This window comes from Haliaeetus leucocephalus, unplaced genomic scaffold (genome assembly GCF_000737465.1).
Source record: "Haliaeetus leucocephalus isolate CR32 unplaced genomic scaffold, Haliaeetus_leucocephalus-4.0 Scaffold395, whole genome shotgun sequence".
NCBI lineage: Eukaryota > Metazoa > Chordata > Aves > Accipitriformes > Accipitridae > Haliaeetus > Haliaeetus leucocephalus.
The window spans coordinates 7,727,948-7,743,325 of NW_010972831.1; the positions used below are offsets into that span (position 1 = coordinate 7,727,948).

At 40.6% G+C, this 15,378-nt stretch overlaps 1 protein-coding gene across 1 annotated transcript in view; it reads left to right on the plus strand.

The window, feature by feature from the left end:
* The first annotated feature begins 1,132 nt into the window (after nt 1-1,132).
* TADA2A (transcriptional adaptor 2A) overlaps nt 1,133-15,378 on the plus strand; it is a 24,720-nt gene continuing 10,474 nt past the window's right edge. Inside the window, exons 1-8 of the mRNA XM_010573813.1 lie at nt 1,133-1,415; nt 2,237-2,343; nt 3,447-3,506; nt 4,168-4,259; nt 5,725-5,882; nt 7,325-7,413; nt 8,198-8,270; nt 14,672-14,735. Coding sequence (XP_010572115.1) covers nt 1,181-1,415; nt 2,237-2,343; nt 3,447-3,506; nt 4,168-4,259; nt 5,725-5,882; nt 7,325-7,413; nt 8,198-8,270; nt 14,672-14,735 — 878 coding nt within the window. The 5' untranslated portion in view covers nt 1,133-1,180. The remainder of the gene's footprint in view (nt 1,416-2,236; nt 2,344-3,446; nt 3,507-4,167; nt 4,260-5,724; nt 5,883-7,324; nt 7,414-8,197; nt 8,271-14,671; nt 14,736-15,378) is intronic.

The window sequence follows — 15,378 nt, forward strand, 5'->3', positions numbered from 1 at the left end:
GGCGGGGCCGGGCGGGGCGGAGGGCGCCGCCTGGCGGTGGTGGGGAAGAAGGGTCCGCCAGGGCTGGACGGGGCCTGGGATAGGGGAGAGTGGGATGTGGGCTATGGGATATGGGGGAGTGGGATGCGGGATGCGGGGGAGTGGGATATGGGGGAGAGGGATATGGGATTTGGGAGAGTGGAGTTTGGGGAGTGGGATATGGGATATGGGGGAGTGGGATATGGGAGAGTGGGATATGGGAGAGTGGGAGAGTAGGATGGGGGATTGGGGATGTGGGGACTGGGGATATGGGGAGTGGGGTTTGGGGGAGTGGGATATGTGGGATTGGAGTTATGGGGATTGGGGATATGGGGGAGTGGGATATGGGGAGTGGGATGTGGGGGAGTGGAGTTTGGAGGAGTGCACAGGGCTGTTGCAGGAACGTCCTTTGGTGCTGGCAGTGCACCGGCGGGTCAGTGGTGCACAGGTTCAGGCAGCCCTGTAGACGGGGCTAGAGCGGTTTGCAATTCAGAGAGTGAAGTGAGTGCCCAGAGGTGGCTGTGCGGCGTCACTTAGGGCCACGGGGTAAAAAGCCCAGCCTGGAAGTTGCTCTTGGTTCTCTGAGGATCCAAGCAGACGTGCAGGGATGTGTAGCCTGGGTTGAAGCAGCTGCCGTCTGCGGGGGGGGGGGGGGGTGCACAGCTTCAATGGTGTCCCTGCATGCAGGACCATGTCTCCTCATGTGCTGCTCATGTGCAGAAAGAGAAATGTGATTTTCAGTAAGCGAGAAGCCTGAGCCGTTCCCAGCAAAAATACCGTGTAAAAGTGAGACATGTTAGAGGTCCTGCAATGGAAAGCAACTCAATTCCCTGATGGTGGACAGTGGTGTAGAACCTCACTGTACAGGTGCTGGGGAATCAGGCCTGTTCATGGGAGCTGCTACACAGTCAACGCTGACATGAGTGTGGTAGATTTTTGCACTGCTGTGTCCATGCCACCTCTAACCTGTTCGTTCTCTTCCAGTGCTTCTTGGAGGTGCAAAACACTTTCTTGCATTGCTCAGCACATACATTTGCACTGAAAGCCTCAGTTCAGAATTGGCTTATATTCCCATCACTTCTCATCTCTTCTTACACTGTATGCCACCTCTCTGCATTTGATTTCTTCTCATACACAGAAAACAGACTCTCAGCCATGTCAAATGTTCTCTGTTACAAAGACTGCTGACAGCCCTTTTGCTTTTGTGTTCAGGACGCTCTGGGAGGATCTTATCTGTGAGGGCTGCGTGAGAGACGTCTGCAGGGAGAGAATACCGGTTTTGGACGTACTGGTTGGGGCAAGGCTTACACTACGGGCTTTTAGGCAAGACAAATTTTACTCAGAGGAGCAAGAACACTGCCAAGGGAAAGGAATGGAGCGTCTGGCCTCCTTCAGTAGTAAGTACCATAAGATGACATTTGGGAAGTGTTTGCCATTGTTTAAAGACATTAGCAGCCATCTGGGGGAGAGAGATGGAAAATTAGCAATATTTGGTCCACAGGGTCACTTCTTTGATCAAATTCTCAAGAGCATGAGTACATGAATGATGCAGTGGGAATTCAGGTCTTTTTTTCTATCTACTTTTTATAGTTGGGCTAGTTCAAATCCATTTTCTTGGAAAAAATGCAGCATGTAACTTGACAGTCTATTTATTTTGACTACTTTGCAATGAACAAAAAAGAAAAACTTGCAGAGCAGTGTTTCATTCCTCGTTCAGCAATCTGAGCAGAGTCTGAGGTTTGGACGGGTTACAGAACGATCTTGTTGATGCCTTTGAAACCACAGCAGTATGCTTTATGAGTCTGCCTTGAGGTAGATGGATGGGAGACTGCAGCTGTCTGTGCAGCATTCTCCACAAATAAGGCCTTGGGTCTGGTCTTCGATGCAGAAGATGAGCGTGGGCACTGGATCAAATCAACCAGCTAGTGCAGCTTGCTGAGTTGTGCCAGGAGGCTGCTACACAGATTTTCCTTTGACTCTGTTGCACAAGTTTAGGTTTAGCCCTCAGTGTATTGGTTCTATTGGAGATGCAGTGCCAACATCTCTCTCACAACTCTAGCTGAACAAGGAACTTTTCACAGCTATTTGGAGAAGCTGCAGTAGGAAAGAGGTTATATACAGTTGAGTTCACTTAAAATTACTGGGCACAAGTGAATTTAGGTGGTTGCAAAACCAGTGCCTTGTTTGCGTTGCATGAGATTTGCTTTTGGCTTCACAGATGACCCTTTTGATAAGCCTCCATGCCGAGGTTGCTCTTCGTACCTCACAGAGCCCTACGTTAAGTGTGCTGAGTGTGGGCCTCCTCCCTTCCTCCTGTGTTTGCAGGTGAGTGCAAGGATAAAAGCAAAGGCATTAATTTCTTTGAGAAAGTCATCAAAGGCCTGTCCGGTGCCAAGCTGTTCCATAAACACATTAATAACTGGTCTCTGTAAACTTGTATCAACACACTTATTTGCTCAGGGACAGGGAAAATGACAAAGAAAATGTTGGAGGCTGAAGAACTGAGGCAGGAGCAGCTGAAGGAGATCTTTGTGAAGGCAGCCAAAGCTACCTAAAGACATGCAGTCAGCCTGACTGTGTAACGGAGCATGCTGCTGCATGTCTAGAGAGGTATCATTTCTGCCATTTCTTATGGCATGGAGAAGAAAAGCCATCAAGAAACACCCTTTCCCTGTCACCACATGTTGGTTTTTTCCTGCCAAATGGAAAAGAAAATTTGGGGAAAGTTTGCAATATTGACAATAATTGTTTGTGACCAGATACAGTTCTTTAAAAACTATGTGTGTGATCTGATAACCACAGAAAGTAGTGCTAGTTTTAATTATTAAATAAATAAGTTTGCATTATTTATGATTAAAAAATGGCAATAACCTCCAAAACTGAAAAAGGAGCTTAGCCTTGTGCTCAGATATGTACAAAATACACAAACCCATATTTTGTATATTTTTGTTCATTTACCTGTACTGAAAAACCCATAAATTTAACTGTTGAAAATGGCTGCAAACCATGCTGGTGCTTTTTAAACATGATGAAAGGGAACCTGTGTTTTCAATACTTAGGAAATGCTTTGTGCTTTCTTCCTGGAATGATCCACTTTAAAACATGCCACGAAACTTCTTTCACTGGCCTAACTTTGCCATAAATACTTAACAAAAAAGTATGTCTCTGTTGATTCACAGGAGTTATGTCTTGGTGCAAAAGACAAGTAAGATACAAAGACAGATTTAACACAATTTTAACAAAGATTTTTCTATCGTTTTATGGTTTTCCTAAAATGAAATCAGAAAAATCAAATATCTTTTTCAGCATATCAGGTGGTCAGTTTTGGATACTGAGTGGTTAGAGAATACAAGGAAAAAAGGGACCAGTTAAACTGTTTTCAGGGAAGAAGTAAGGGACTAACATAATGCTAATCTTTTGTTCTACAGTGTTTCACACGAGGATTTGAATACAAGAAACATCAAAGTGATCATACTTACGAGATAATGGTAAATATTCCTTTTAGATAACACCTACTCAATGCTGAGCTTTCATAACTTCCCAGGAGTTAGACCCTTGCTTACTAATGCTACACTGGAAAGTTAAGTGATACAATTCTTTGATTCAGAGGCTTAGAACTATTAAAAAAAGAAAAAGTCTCCTTGAGAGCAAAGAAAAATATCCATCTGGATATTGGAATGGAATAGGGTGTGTCTTCCACATAATGGAATAGTGGAGACATTTAAAGCTACATTTTTTTATTGTGCCTAGGTAGCACAGTGCATCCTACTAGACTTCCAATTCTTTAACCAAATTAATCGACTTCTGCTTCTGTATTCTTTTTCTTCCCCCAAATAAATCATTTTAAAAGTCTTCAGTAATTTTTATTGTGTTTCATAGTATAATATTGTTGAATTACAGCTGGTAGATAAAACATGTAACAGTATATTTAGAAGATCTGTAGCAACAAACTAGTTTTTACTGTAGTTGATGACCCAATGGCCTAAATAATTCAACGATTATTTGATCAGGTTTCATGGGACACAGTAAAAATTTAAAACTACCAGTATTATATACTATGGTGCCGTGTAGTTTAGAACTTCTTTGCTTTTCATGTGGTGGATTATAACAGAGGATCACAGCAGTTTGATTTGCTTTTTTCTTCTCTAGACTTCTGATTTCCCTGTTTTGGATCCTAACTGGACAGCTCAAGAGGAAATGGCTCTCCTAGAAGCTGTGATGGACTGTGGATTTGGAAACTGGTGAGAATTTAGTAGATCAGCCAGCTTCAGTGAATGATGGGTGGTTTTTCTTTTCATTTCACTGGATCTTAGTGTTGAATACATCAGTGCGCACTGAATGTTCAGTGACTTACTGTGGGTGAGACACTAATTTAGCAGCTGAAGTGGAAGACTGGGGTAGCAGATTCTGTTTTCAAATCTGCTGTTAGATATACGAGGAAATTGTTGAAGGCTTCTTGCGGGATGCAGGGGACCTCCAGTGAAGTACAAAGTTCCCTCAGTTTGCATTAAAGTCACTAGTTTTGAAGGAGCTCAACTATTGCACAAGGTGTTCTGTGCCTCAATTTACTCCTATGTAAAAACCAACTACAGAATTTGTTTGTGTGGTTTCGGTTTGCTTACAGTTGACTAGCTAGGTATTGTTATTTTTGGAGTTTTCCTGCTTCTCTGTCATATTTAGGATAGAGCAGTGGAAATATTTAATATTTTTATGTTATGTTCTGTTAAGTTAATTTCTGTAGTTGCTATAGGATTTTTATGCATTTGTAAATAAAGGAGATCTGTAGTCATGAGTTACCTCTCCTCTCCTTCATGAAAAAATAGCTGTATTAAAAGTATAGAACTCCAGACTTCACTGAAACAGAACTGTGAGTTCTTAGGTGTACACTGCTGTCATAATTAAGACTGAAAACTGTTTGCAGTTATGTTCTGCAAGTATGCTGTCTAGTACACTTTGCCCTACTTAGCAATACAAGTAATCTTAATTTTTTCCTTAAACACTTGGCTTTTTTCAGCCTTTGCCAAATAAAGGAAAAACTGATTTTTCTTCCTGGAATCCCTTGCATCCAGTTTTTAGTTTAACAGAAATTAAAATGATTGCTGCTGGTGGATTTTTTTGTTTGTTTTAAAGTCCTCAACTTACACAGCCATTTTATTAAGACAAAATACTTCGTGTTTCTAGTCAACCACTTTTCCAAGAAAGTTTGGCAAAGATTTCTAGAATGTATTTTGTACAACCATTTTGGTGTTTCAAAAAAACCTGTTTAACATCACTACACGAAAGGGGAAACCACTGTCCCGTTAAAATTGCAAGAGAAACCTGAGAAGCAGAATGCAATTCCGGACTTAGAATTTACCATTACCTGGAGTTAGTAAAATGTATAAAAAGCTCTCAAATAACAATACTAAATTTCAAGCATATAAAAGATTCGGTACACTCCATCAGCCAGGGAATTTCTCATGTGAAGACAGTGAATTGCATTACTCATGACCACCAAAAAAGTGCTCCCTAGCACTGTATCAAAGGTGTAAGTACTGGCTCAGTGTTAGTACACAAAATGTGAATTCAGACATCATCACAGATCAGTTCTCTGCACACAATGCGATCAATCTCTTGTCCAAAACGATCTTTTCCCACCAGAGAAAGAAAAACACCCTTAACATTTCTGTCTTCTTCTTATTAAACCTCCCCCTCTCCCCACTTTAGGCAGGATGTAGCCAACCAGATGTGTACAAAATCCAAGGAGGAGTGTGAGAAACATTATATGAAACACTTTATCAACAATCCCTTGTTTGCATCTACATTACTGAACCTGAAGCAGGCGGAGGAGGCGCAGCACAACGAAACAGCCATTCCTTTCCACCGTGAGTATCCCCTGCCCGCTAGCACGTGCAGGGAGCTTCCCCGCAAGATCTCTGCTCTTCCAAAACTGGAATGAGCAGCCTGTGGAGAAAGCCATGCACCACACATGCAGTTTGCTTTCATTCCGAAAAGGAGAGCTTGTTCTGATGGCTAACTTGAATAATGTTAGTAGTAGGGTTTTCTTCACACTGTATTAAATCGTCGGTGTATCAAATAAACCAGACTGCCAGTTCAGTGGGAAGAGGGAGGGAACAGAGTGGTCTGAAACAAACATCGGGTTCTCAAAACCAGAAGTTCCTGCGCAGCCAGTGGAAATGGTCACTCACAGACATCACCACAGCAAAAGGCTGGATGTGCGTATTTATTTAAAGGACAAGCTACCTCAAAGCTACTTCACATGTGGCACAGTGAAGCGTAACAGCGTGTCCTTCGTGGCAAATACCAGTGTGAGTTCTCACCCTGATGCTGGGGCGGTTACGTGTCTTGTCCAGACCCTGCATAGCAATGTTAACTGAGAAGGGATTTCTACCTTTAAAACATTTCACCTGATTATCTGCTGTGTACTGGGCCTAACTGCTGATGTGACTTGTCATAAAATCATTCCCTTTAAACTATGCTGATTTCACACCTCTCTCTTTAAAACTACCTTTTAAAAAGTGTATGTTAAATTTCAGCAATTTAACAAATTTTCAGTTTTCCTTAAATTTAACATCTTTAGAATTCCCCCAGTCTAGCAGCTGTTCCATTACAAAGCTCCCCAGAATGGCTAGGTAAAAAGATTTCTTGGTATCTGGAGGTTTAAATTTCACAATAAAGTGGTTAGAGCTAAAGCAGTAGGAACTGGACAATTTTGGTTCTGTCCCTGGCTGTCATTGATTTTTTTATGTGACCTGGGCCAAGACAAATTCTCTGTGCCTCAGCTTGCTTTATCTGTAGCATGGGACTTATAACGCTTAGCTCCTTCACAAGTGTGTTGTGAGCCTTGGTCCATTATTGTCTGTAAAACACTGAGCTCCTCAGTTGGGAAGCGCTGTAAAAATTCAGAGTTGTATAGCTTTAATTGCAGCTCTCTGTAAATGGCACCCAGAAGATGGCAGATTTAACACCCCTGTTGCTATTAACTAAAAGAACCTGCACGCTGAGTCGGAGTGATCTGCAGAGGTTTACCGGGGGGATGCTGAGCTCTGAAATGTAGAGTTTACATTTTATAACCTATTTATTACCTACTTTTGAGAATACTATGAAGATCTCAAATTACTGCATTTTTCTGTGGATGAACTCAGTCTTTTCTGAATATAACGCTGAATAAAAGCCCAATCAGGGTGTTTTTCTTCAACTAATTATTCCCACTTTTCCTGCAAAAGAAACACCTATTTACAGATTGTTTTCTGTTAAAAAAAGGCCCCAAGCCCTACACAACAACTAAAAACCTTTATTTTTTCAGCTGCTGATGATCCCCCACGGCCTACTTTTGATTCCTTGCTCTCCAGGGATATGGCTGGGTACATGCCAGCGAGAGCTGACTTCGTTGAGGTAAGACTCTCTCTTCTCCCATTATTTTAAATCTGCTACTGAACACAAGGTCAGCAAACGCACGCTTGTTTGCCCCTGCCTATAGGTCTTTATAGAAAAAACATGAGACGAGAGGACAGGACGGGGTGATTAAACCAAGGATTTAATTAGAGAGGAGGCGCTGCAGGCCCACGAAGCTGCTAGCAGGCGATCTGTGAGTCAGTGGCTGTGTCTGGACGGGCTGTACAGCATGCTGCTACCACCAGATGTCCAGCCATGAATGGCTCTTACGTAAGCGGACTGGATGTTGGTGAATTAGATGCTCAGCAAAAGGGGTCAGCTTCAGCACGCTTCTATTTCATTTGCCTCGGAGAAGCACACAGGAGCCTGATCCAAAGATCACTTGAAAGACCTGCATTGTTTTCAGTGTTTTTAGCCATGGGCCCGGGGCCCCAATTCCTGTGGCAAAACAAGCTCCTGTACATGAAGTAATGAATTCAGCCGTATAGGGGCTTGTTGTTTTTGTACATTTGAGTGGAATTTCCACCACAGGGTGGGAGTCATGGAGATTACCTGATTGATTCTCATTATCCTATCACAGCATCCTGTTCCAGTTCCAGCCATGGGGGTGCATATTATACATTCTTAGTTAAAACTCCCCTGTGATGTATGTTGCTCAAGGATGGAACCTTGTACAACTGCGTATGAGTAAATATCTCTGTTTTCCGTACTTCTATGTGTACTGAAACTTGATACCAATTTTTTAGTGCCAGTTAGTGACAATTTATTAATCACCTCTGAACAGGAGTTTGACAACTATGCTGAATGGGATTTGAGAGATATTGATTTTGTAGAAGATGATTCAGACATTTTGCATGGTAAGTCCCATATTTTTGTACATTGTCTGAAAACAATGTTTCAGAGTGCCTGCAGAGCATTTCATTGGGTCTCTTTTTCTCTACACACTTTTTTAAAAGTGAACATACATTTTTAATTATCTCACTTCTGTGTGCTGGGATTTAAACACTGGCATTTCTATAGGCCTCACTTTCAAATCTCTTCCAAAAGCTCTTAATCAGCTAACGGACAAATGGTACTTATATATAGAATAATGCACTTCACTCACTGCTGAAATGTAGCCAGTTGTAAAGCAGAACATGACTGAAATCGAACAGTCTCCACCAGTAGCAGGCATCTCTTTAGGAAAGACACAAATGATGTTTTATCCAGTATAAACTGTAGAGAAAGTTCAGCTAAGTAGAGAAAGTTCAGCTAAGTAGAGAAGGTTCAGCTAAGTAGAAGCAAATTATCTGAGGTAGCAATTTGTCTGGAAGCAGCTAGCAGTACATCAGTGTCTGAATAAACAGATCTACAGGCCTATTAAAAAACAGAAACATCAACGCCTTGATATTACTTCCCCTCCCCTGCTGAAAGATATTGTTTTCATCTACATAACGTCTGAGAGCATCATAGCAAGGCACAACTTTTGTTCTGATTCAGACAGAGGAACACTTTCTTCTCCGTTGCTAATACCCCTTTCCCCTACTATATCTAGTTTCTTAGAAGATCTGTCACTTATTCTAACCTCTGTTAGTTCAGGAAATCTGATATCAGGATAGGTATTAATGCAGGCAGCAAGGAGTTACATAGCTTAAGACTATGTGCAACTCATTGAAACTGTTCTACTCTTGAAGTTGTGTGGGTTTTCATGCATTAAAACGGACACTGAGTTATGGTATCATTAGCTGTATGTGACAACTTTTTTGTTGCAAAGAGGACAGTTGTTGTATGAGTCCAATTGCTGCTACTGAGTTTCTGCGAACGTAGCTGCCTTAATAATACCAATAACAGGAGTTATGAAAATGATATTTTAATCCACAGAGAGGATCATACTTTTCCCCACATTTGTAAGTACATAGAGCGTTTAAAAGTACTGTGTTTATGCTTCAGAATTCTCCCATGTATGTCAGGCAGATCTAAGCTAAAGCCTTAGCATTCCTTGTTGACAGACAAATCCTGTTATGTACAGACAGTCTCTCCCAACTTAAAAAATCAGTTTGAAATTTAGCAGTGTACACAGAGCTTTAAGGAATGCAAACTCCCTCGGCTCAAAAAAGGTTATGAGAATCGTATGTCAGTCTCTCTCCCCTTTTAATGTTTATTGAAAAGGGGACTGGCTTGCGGACATGCCACATATTCATCATGCCATCTCTCTACTGTTTCTTTTTATTACTATTAAAAGATACATTTTCTTGCTTCCATGTCCTATTCTGAGTCCTGGTAAACTGAAAAAGCAAAATAATCTCCTAGCTCTGTTCATTAATTGATAGCTTAATATTCATTCAAGCTGGTTTACCAGCACTGTCTTCCATACCCCTCACACCTGTCTTCCACTGCACAGTTCAGCCATTTAAGGTATCTCTTACCAGCCTCCTGTTTAAGTTATCAATGTGAATGCAAAAATCAGCTTTCCTCATCTCTTTAGAGTATCATAAAGCTATGCAGGGCCAGATGCCGCGGTCTGTCTAGCTCAGTGTCCTGTTAGTACCCCATAGGAGATGCACAGGAGAAGAATGTAAGAAAAGGCAAGTATAGGCAGACACTTTTCCTGGCATATCTTCCACATTTCCTGCAGTGGTAAGTTTAGAGACTTCTTGAGCCATAAGTTGTGTTCAGACCATTTTGACCAAAGGACCTGTCCTCCATGAACTTAGCTAACTACTGTTAGAACTATATATATTTGTACTTTTGCCCCCCATAACATCCTGTAGCAGTGAGTTCCACAATTGAGTTAGGAGTTCTACAATTTAATTACGTGTTGTGTGAAAAAATACTTCCTTCTGTCTGTCATATCTTTTGCCTGATAATTTCATTGGATGTTCTCTAGTCCATTCTTCAGTTGTCTTCAGTATTTAGTATAGGATGTCAGGCATTTGCCCTGTGAAAACTGTTTGGCAGAGGTTATGGAGCGTGACCAACTACATTTTTGATCTCTTAAGCTCAAGAACTCTGGCATCTTCCTTCCCACAGCTGTCCTAGATCTGCCCACGGGAGAGAGACTGCCTCTAAAAAATGAAGTCCCAGGGTCTAGCCAGCTGTTTTTCTTTTACATGAGGCATCTTGGGGAGAGAAAGAATTATTTTCTAAAGAACTTTGGAATTAGATCTTTCCCTTCTCCAAGTTAATACAAAAAAAGGAATGAGCCACATCCTCCCTGTCCTGCAGTTTTAAAGATCTCAGAAGCTGATTTTGCTTGATTGCTTGAGAATATTTTGCAACCTAATTGTAGGATTTCATACTGTAGAAAATGGCTCAACATTTGGATCTGAAGGCAGGGACGGGCATTTGGATGATTTAAGAAACCTTTGTGCTTTCTAGTTAACAGGCAGAGGAGGTTGTGAGGCAGCCCCAGAGGCCCAGGTTCTCGTAATCTCTCCCAAGAGTCCCTGTCCCACTACTTCAGGCAGCGGCTCTAACCTGCCTCTCTACCCCAGCCTTGCCCACTGGCAAACTTCTTACACTAGATCTTACAGAAATGTCCTTGAAAAGCAGCCCTGTGGCTGTCTTCCACACCTGCTCAAGACATATTTTTGCTGGCCAAACAGCAAACTTTTTTTTTTTTTAAAAGGTAAAGATACAAAACAGGGTTTTAACACACTTTATAGCCCAGAGAAACACAAATGGGGTCTTACAGCATAGATTAAGTATCAGGTTTGTGAAAAAATCCTCAGTTTGTTTTCCTGCCATACATTAAACCTCACTGGGTTCAAGATGAATTTTTGAAAATTACTTTTATATTCCATTTTCTGAAAGTTACTCAAGCCAGACCCTGAGAACACACCGACCAGAATAATTTCTATGGTCTCTCTTCCTTTCGTTTTCACAAGTCACAGATCAGTGCTGCAGTGTCTAGGTTTCACATAACACAGGAATATTTGATGCTTTCATTGGAACAGAATTCCCCCTTCTTCCCTTTCCTCCACATTGCTCTGCTTTTCTTAAAATTTTGTAGAAATCATTTTGTTAAAAGTTCTAGATCTAAGCTGCTTGACCTCTGTTTCCTGATATCATTGCATTTTCCCTGTTAAATTTTCCTGTGTCACTCTAAACAAGTTCTCGGTATTCCCACAAGAAAGAAGAGTGCAATTTAATACACAGTGGAAAGACTCCCAGGCAGCCTTTTATGAGGAACACAGAAACCTGTACCTGCTGACTCACCAGCTCCTCCCACCACACAGGAGGTCACAGACCTTGTTCAGTCATTTCTTGATATTAGTGAGATGGTAGAAATTGTATGAAATCTCTCATATTTCAATTAACTTCTTGAACTGTTAATTTTTATTCAGTACTTGCAATATAATAAGTGCATGCAAATATATATTGCAGTTAAACAAAAACATAATGGACAGATCAAAAGAAACAACTAGTTACAAATCTAATTCAGGCCAGAGTGCTTGAATATTTCATGAATTACAAGTTTTCATCAGACCGAATTATAACCTTAGTCATTTATCTTTTTTCCTGGCTTTTTCTCCCCTTTCCTCCTCATGTAAATGGTTTTTACTTCTAACACTGGAAAGTAATTGCAGAAACCACAAGTTTAGAAGTGAGTGAAAATAGACTGCAACTCTGGCTGTACAGTAGTGAAATTTAATTTTATAAGATACAAGGCAGTCAATGTCCTTCTAAATATTACATGATGTTTATTCTTTTGTGGAAATTCCTGACATGCTCTGAAGGCAGATACTCTGTTTGCCTAGGGTCCTGCTTTCCTCTAGGGAGGATGAATTTGGATTGTAGCCATTAAATTTGTACCAACCAAGGCACACGCTGGATACACAGCCTGTTTACTTTGATTAGTTTGCATTCTTCCCATTATTTGGGCCTTGCATGCCAAACAGGTTAGCTAGCATGAAACAAAGGTCTCACTCATTAGTGTTCAAAAAAGTTTTTGCAGACCAAATGAGGCTGAAGGGGAATGAAAAGCAAAGAAACTGTTTTGGACACAGTCTTGAGAAACCAAAATATTTTGATTTTTTGGAATGAAGAAAGGAGCCTTGAATTTCTGCCTATCACTGGATCCTTCAAAGCTAACTCTGACCATCTCAAAGAACCTTATCATTTCCCAAAATGGACACTCTGAACACGGTCAGCTTGGATTATCTCAGGTTACCAGTACAAACAACTGCCTCCCTAGTATAATCCATGGGGAAAAGCACAGGCAAATCATTTTCATTCGTACAGCATCTCTTTTCTCATTTCAATGCAGCATGTAACTGTATAGTAGTCTGAGTTATTCATGCATTCCAGATTTTGTAATCGGCTGTTCCTGTGTGAATATGTCTATTAAAAACAAAAGCCCCTCCAAAAGTGCATGTGGCAGCAAATACTAATTTTTCTGTAAGCAGAAGCTCCATTTTTTTCCTTCATTTGTTCTCATGAACGTTCCTTCCCCTCCCCAGTTGATCATAATTTCTTTCAGAATATTGTGCACTCAGGTGAAAGCATCAAAATGCAATGGTTATAGGTGCATAATTACTTGTGATATTTATAGAGGTTCCCCAATGCAATTTCTGCATGTACTTATTAAGTTCTGCCCACACAAACCCCAGAAAATAACATGTTAGCTTAGCTTGCAGAGGGTTTAAAAATACAAAAATTTTTTCCATAACTTGGCACCAATTCCAACACTTGCTAATCTATTTCATTCATGTTTAACTTGCTGCATTTCCCAATTTCTTGTCCCCACATTTAAGCAAGAAGGAGAATTTGCTACCTGTGCTTGTTCTTAAATTAGGAGACGTAAATACATCTTCATGAAAGTACATGATGATTCTTGAACACTCTGGTTTTGCAAGAAATTTGCAAAAAGAAGCAAGACTATTGTAGCACCCCTCCTATCTTCATATGTAATCTTTTGCTCCTAGATTAACATCAAATTAGTTGTGTATAAATTGAAGATTTTTTTTTTGCTAATACAGGATCAGCAAGTGTAACTCAAAACTGTGGGCTCCTGAGCTAATACACACAGCTTTTGGGCTTTAGCTGTCCCTGTTCATAAGAAATTTTATTACCCAGAGGACTGCACAGATGAATTGCCTAGAGGCTAGGGGCTTCCTGGTGTTTACATATAAATACATATTTTAAAATAGACACATAACCACACTTCTTTTTTAATTGCCTTATTAATTATTTATTGGAGGGTGCAATCAATAAACTGCCAGTATCAGTTTTGCTCTTTTTTTGTAACTACAGAGAAAGGAGTGGATTCTGGATTCTGTCACACTTGGGCCGCCCCCTGTTTACACAGCACCGTGGGCTGAAAGGGGACGTGCTTTTGCTTAGTTTCAAAGAACTGCATGTTGTCTCTACAGACTGTAAATCCACTGTCAAGTCTTAAGCCTCTTCCTTCCGAGAGCATATTGAAATGATTAACGTAAAGGAAAAAGAGCCAACCAAGAAATCAGCCAACTGTATGCTTATTTAATGACCTAGAATTTTTGCATTAGTTAACCAAATGAGGGAAGGGAAGGTGATAGGAGTCTCCTTATCTTTTCTTTCAAGGACTTACCAAAAAAGTTTATTAACCTAATGGTTACAGGAAAAAGAAGCTAAAGGATCTCCAAGTGGATCAGCCAGGCTGCACATAGATTTGATTTTGAAAAGGATATGATTTCTAATGAGCATGGCTTTTTCCTGTGCTTCTTCACTGTTGTGAACTATTCTCTTTGTTATTCTGGCAGACAGATAAGTTTAGAAGTTAACAAGCTAAAATTTTGTAGATGTTTTTAAGAACTGTAGCAAAGGCTATTCTGAATCTTCACAGTTCAGAACTGTGTCTATTTTTTTGGAGTTCCTCATTCTGTGCAAAGAAGCCTTTGTCCAAAGATGATACCTCAGATCCTTAAATCTGATAAATTTGCTTTTCAGGAGGAGGAATACTTAACAATTGCATGTATGAAGGAACAAATAAGTGCTAATAGTAAAACAGTCCAAGAAGGAAGAGGGAAAGTGTTGTCAGGATCTACACGGGTTCATATTTACAGGCAGTAGTGTATCTGGAAGGACTAAGCAAAAGAAAGCTTCTACAGGTAGTATGTATAATCTGCAGACGGTTAGCCTCTAGTGAGTTTATGGCCCTGTAAAATTACCACAGGATTTTTAAAACAGCAAAGTAGAGTGACCATGTCAGCCTACCATGAACATAAAGGCTTGAAAATTAGCCTAATACAGTGATTACTTATGTATTCTGTAATCTTTTTTTTTAATTATTTTGCAGCTCTGAAGATTGCAGTTGTAGATATCTATCATTCCAGGTTAAAGGAAAGACAGAGAAGAAAAAAGTGAGTTTTCAAGCAATAACTGTTTCCCTGTGCTTCTTTACCATATTTTGGTCCCCAGTGTTGTCCTAATACTAAAACATAATTGATTTCCTATAGCATCCTTCCAGACAATTCCTATGCATGGAGACCTTCTGCTATGAGATTTGCATGACAGGCTTCATCTTGAATGTGTGGTTCTCCTTCTGTGCACAGGTTAAGATCAGGCACGTGGCTTTAGCAGTGGAACCAGCCCAGAAAACACAGATTACCAGACCCTGATACTTATTTGCACACATGGTTGACAAAGGACCTCTACACACCGTAACTCTCCTTTAAACTCTCAAAACAAGTCATTAATTGTGAAAAGCCTATTTTCCAGTCCTTTTTAGTGCATGAAAGTCATGTACACAGTGCTCTTCATATTACTATCCCAAATCCAGTTACACATTGGTAACTAAGCTTCTAGCACACCTTATGAGATCACATAGCCATTTTGCAGAAGGAGAAACTGAAATACTATCTGGGAAATTAGTCACAGGTCCAGGGCTAGTAACCAGAAAAAGAGGCAAATCTCTGTTCTTTTTGTTCCCTCTGTAATGCTGATGGGCTACACATAATTCATTTTCTACTTGGGGGGGGGGGGGGTGGGCGCGTCTCCTTTATA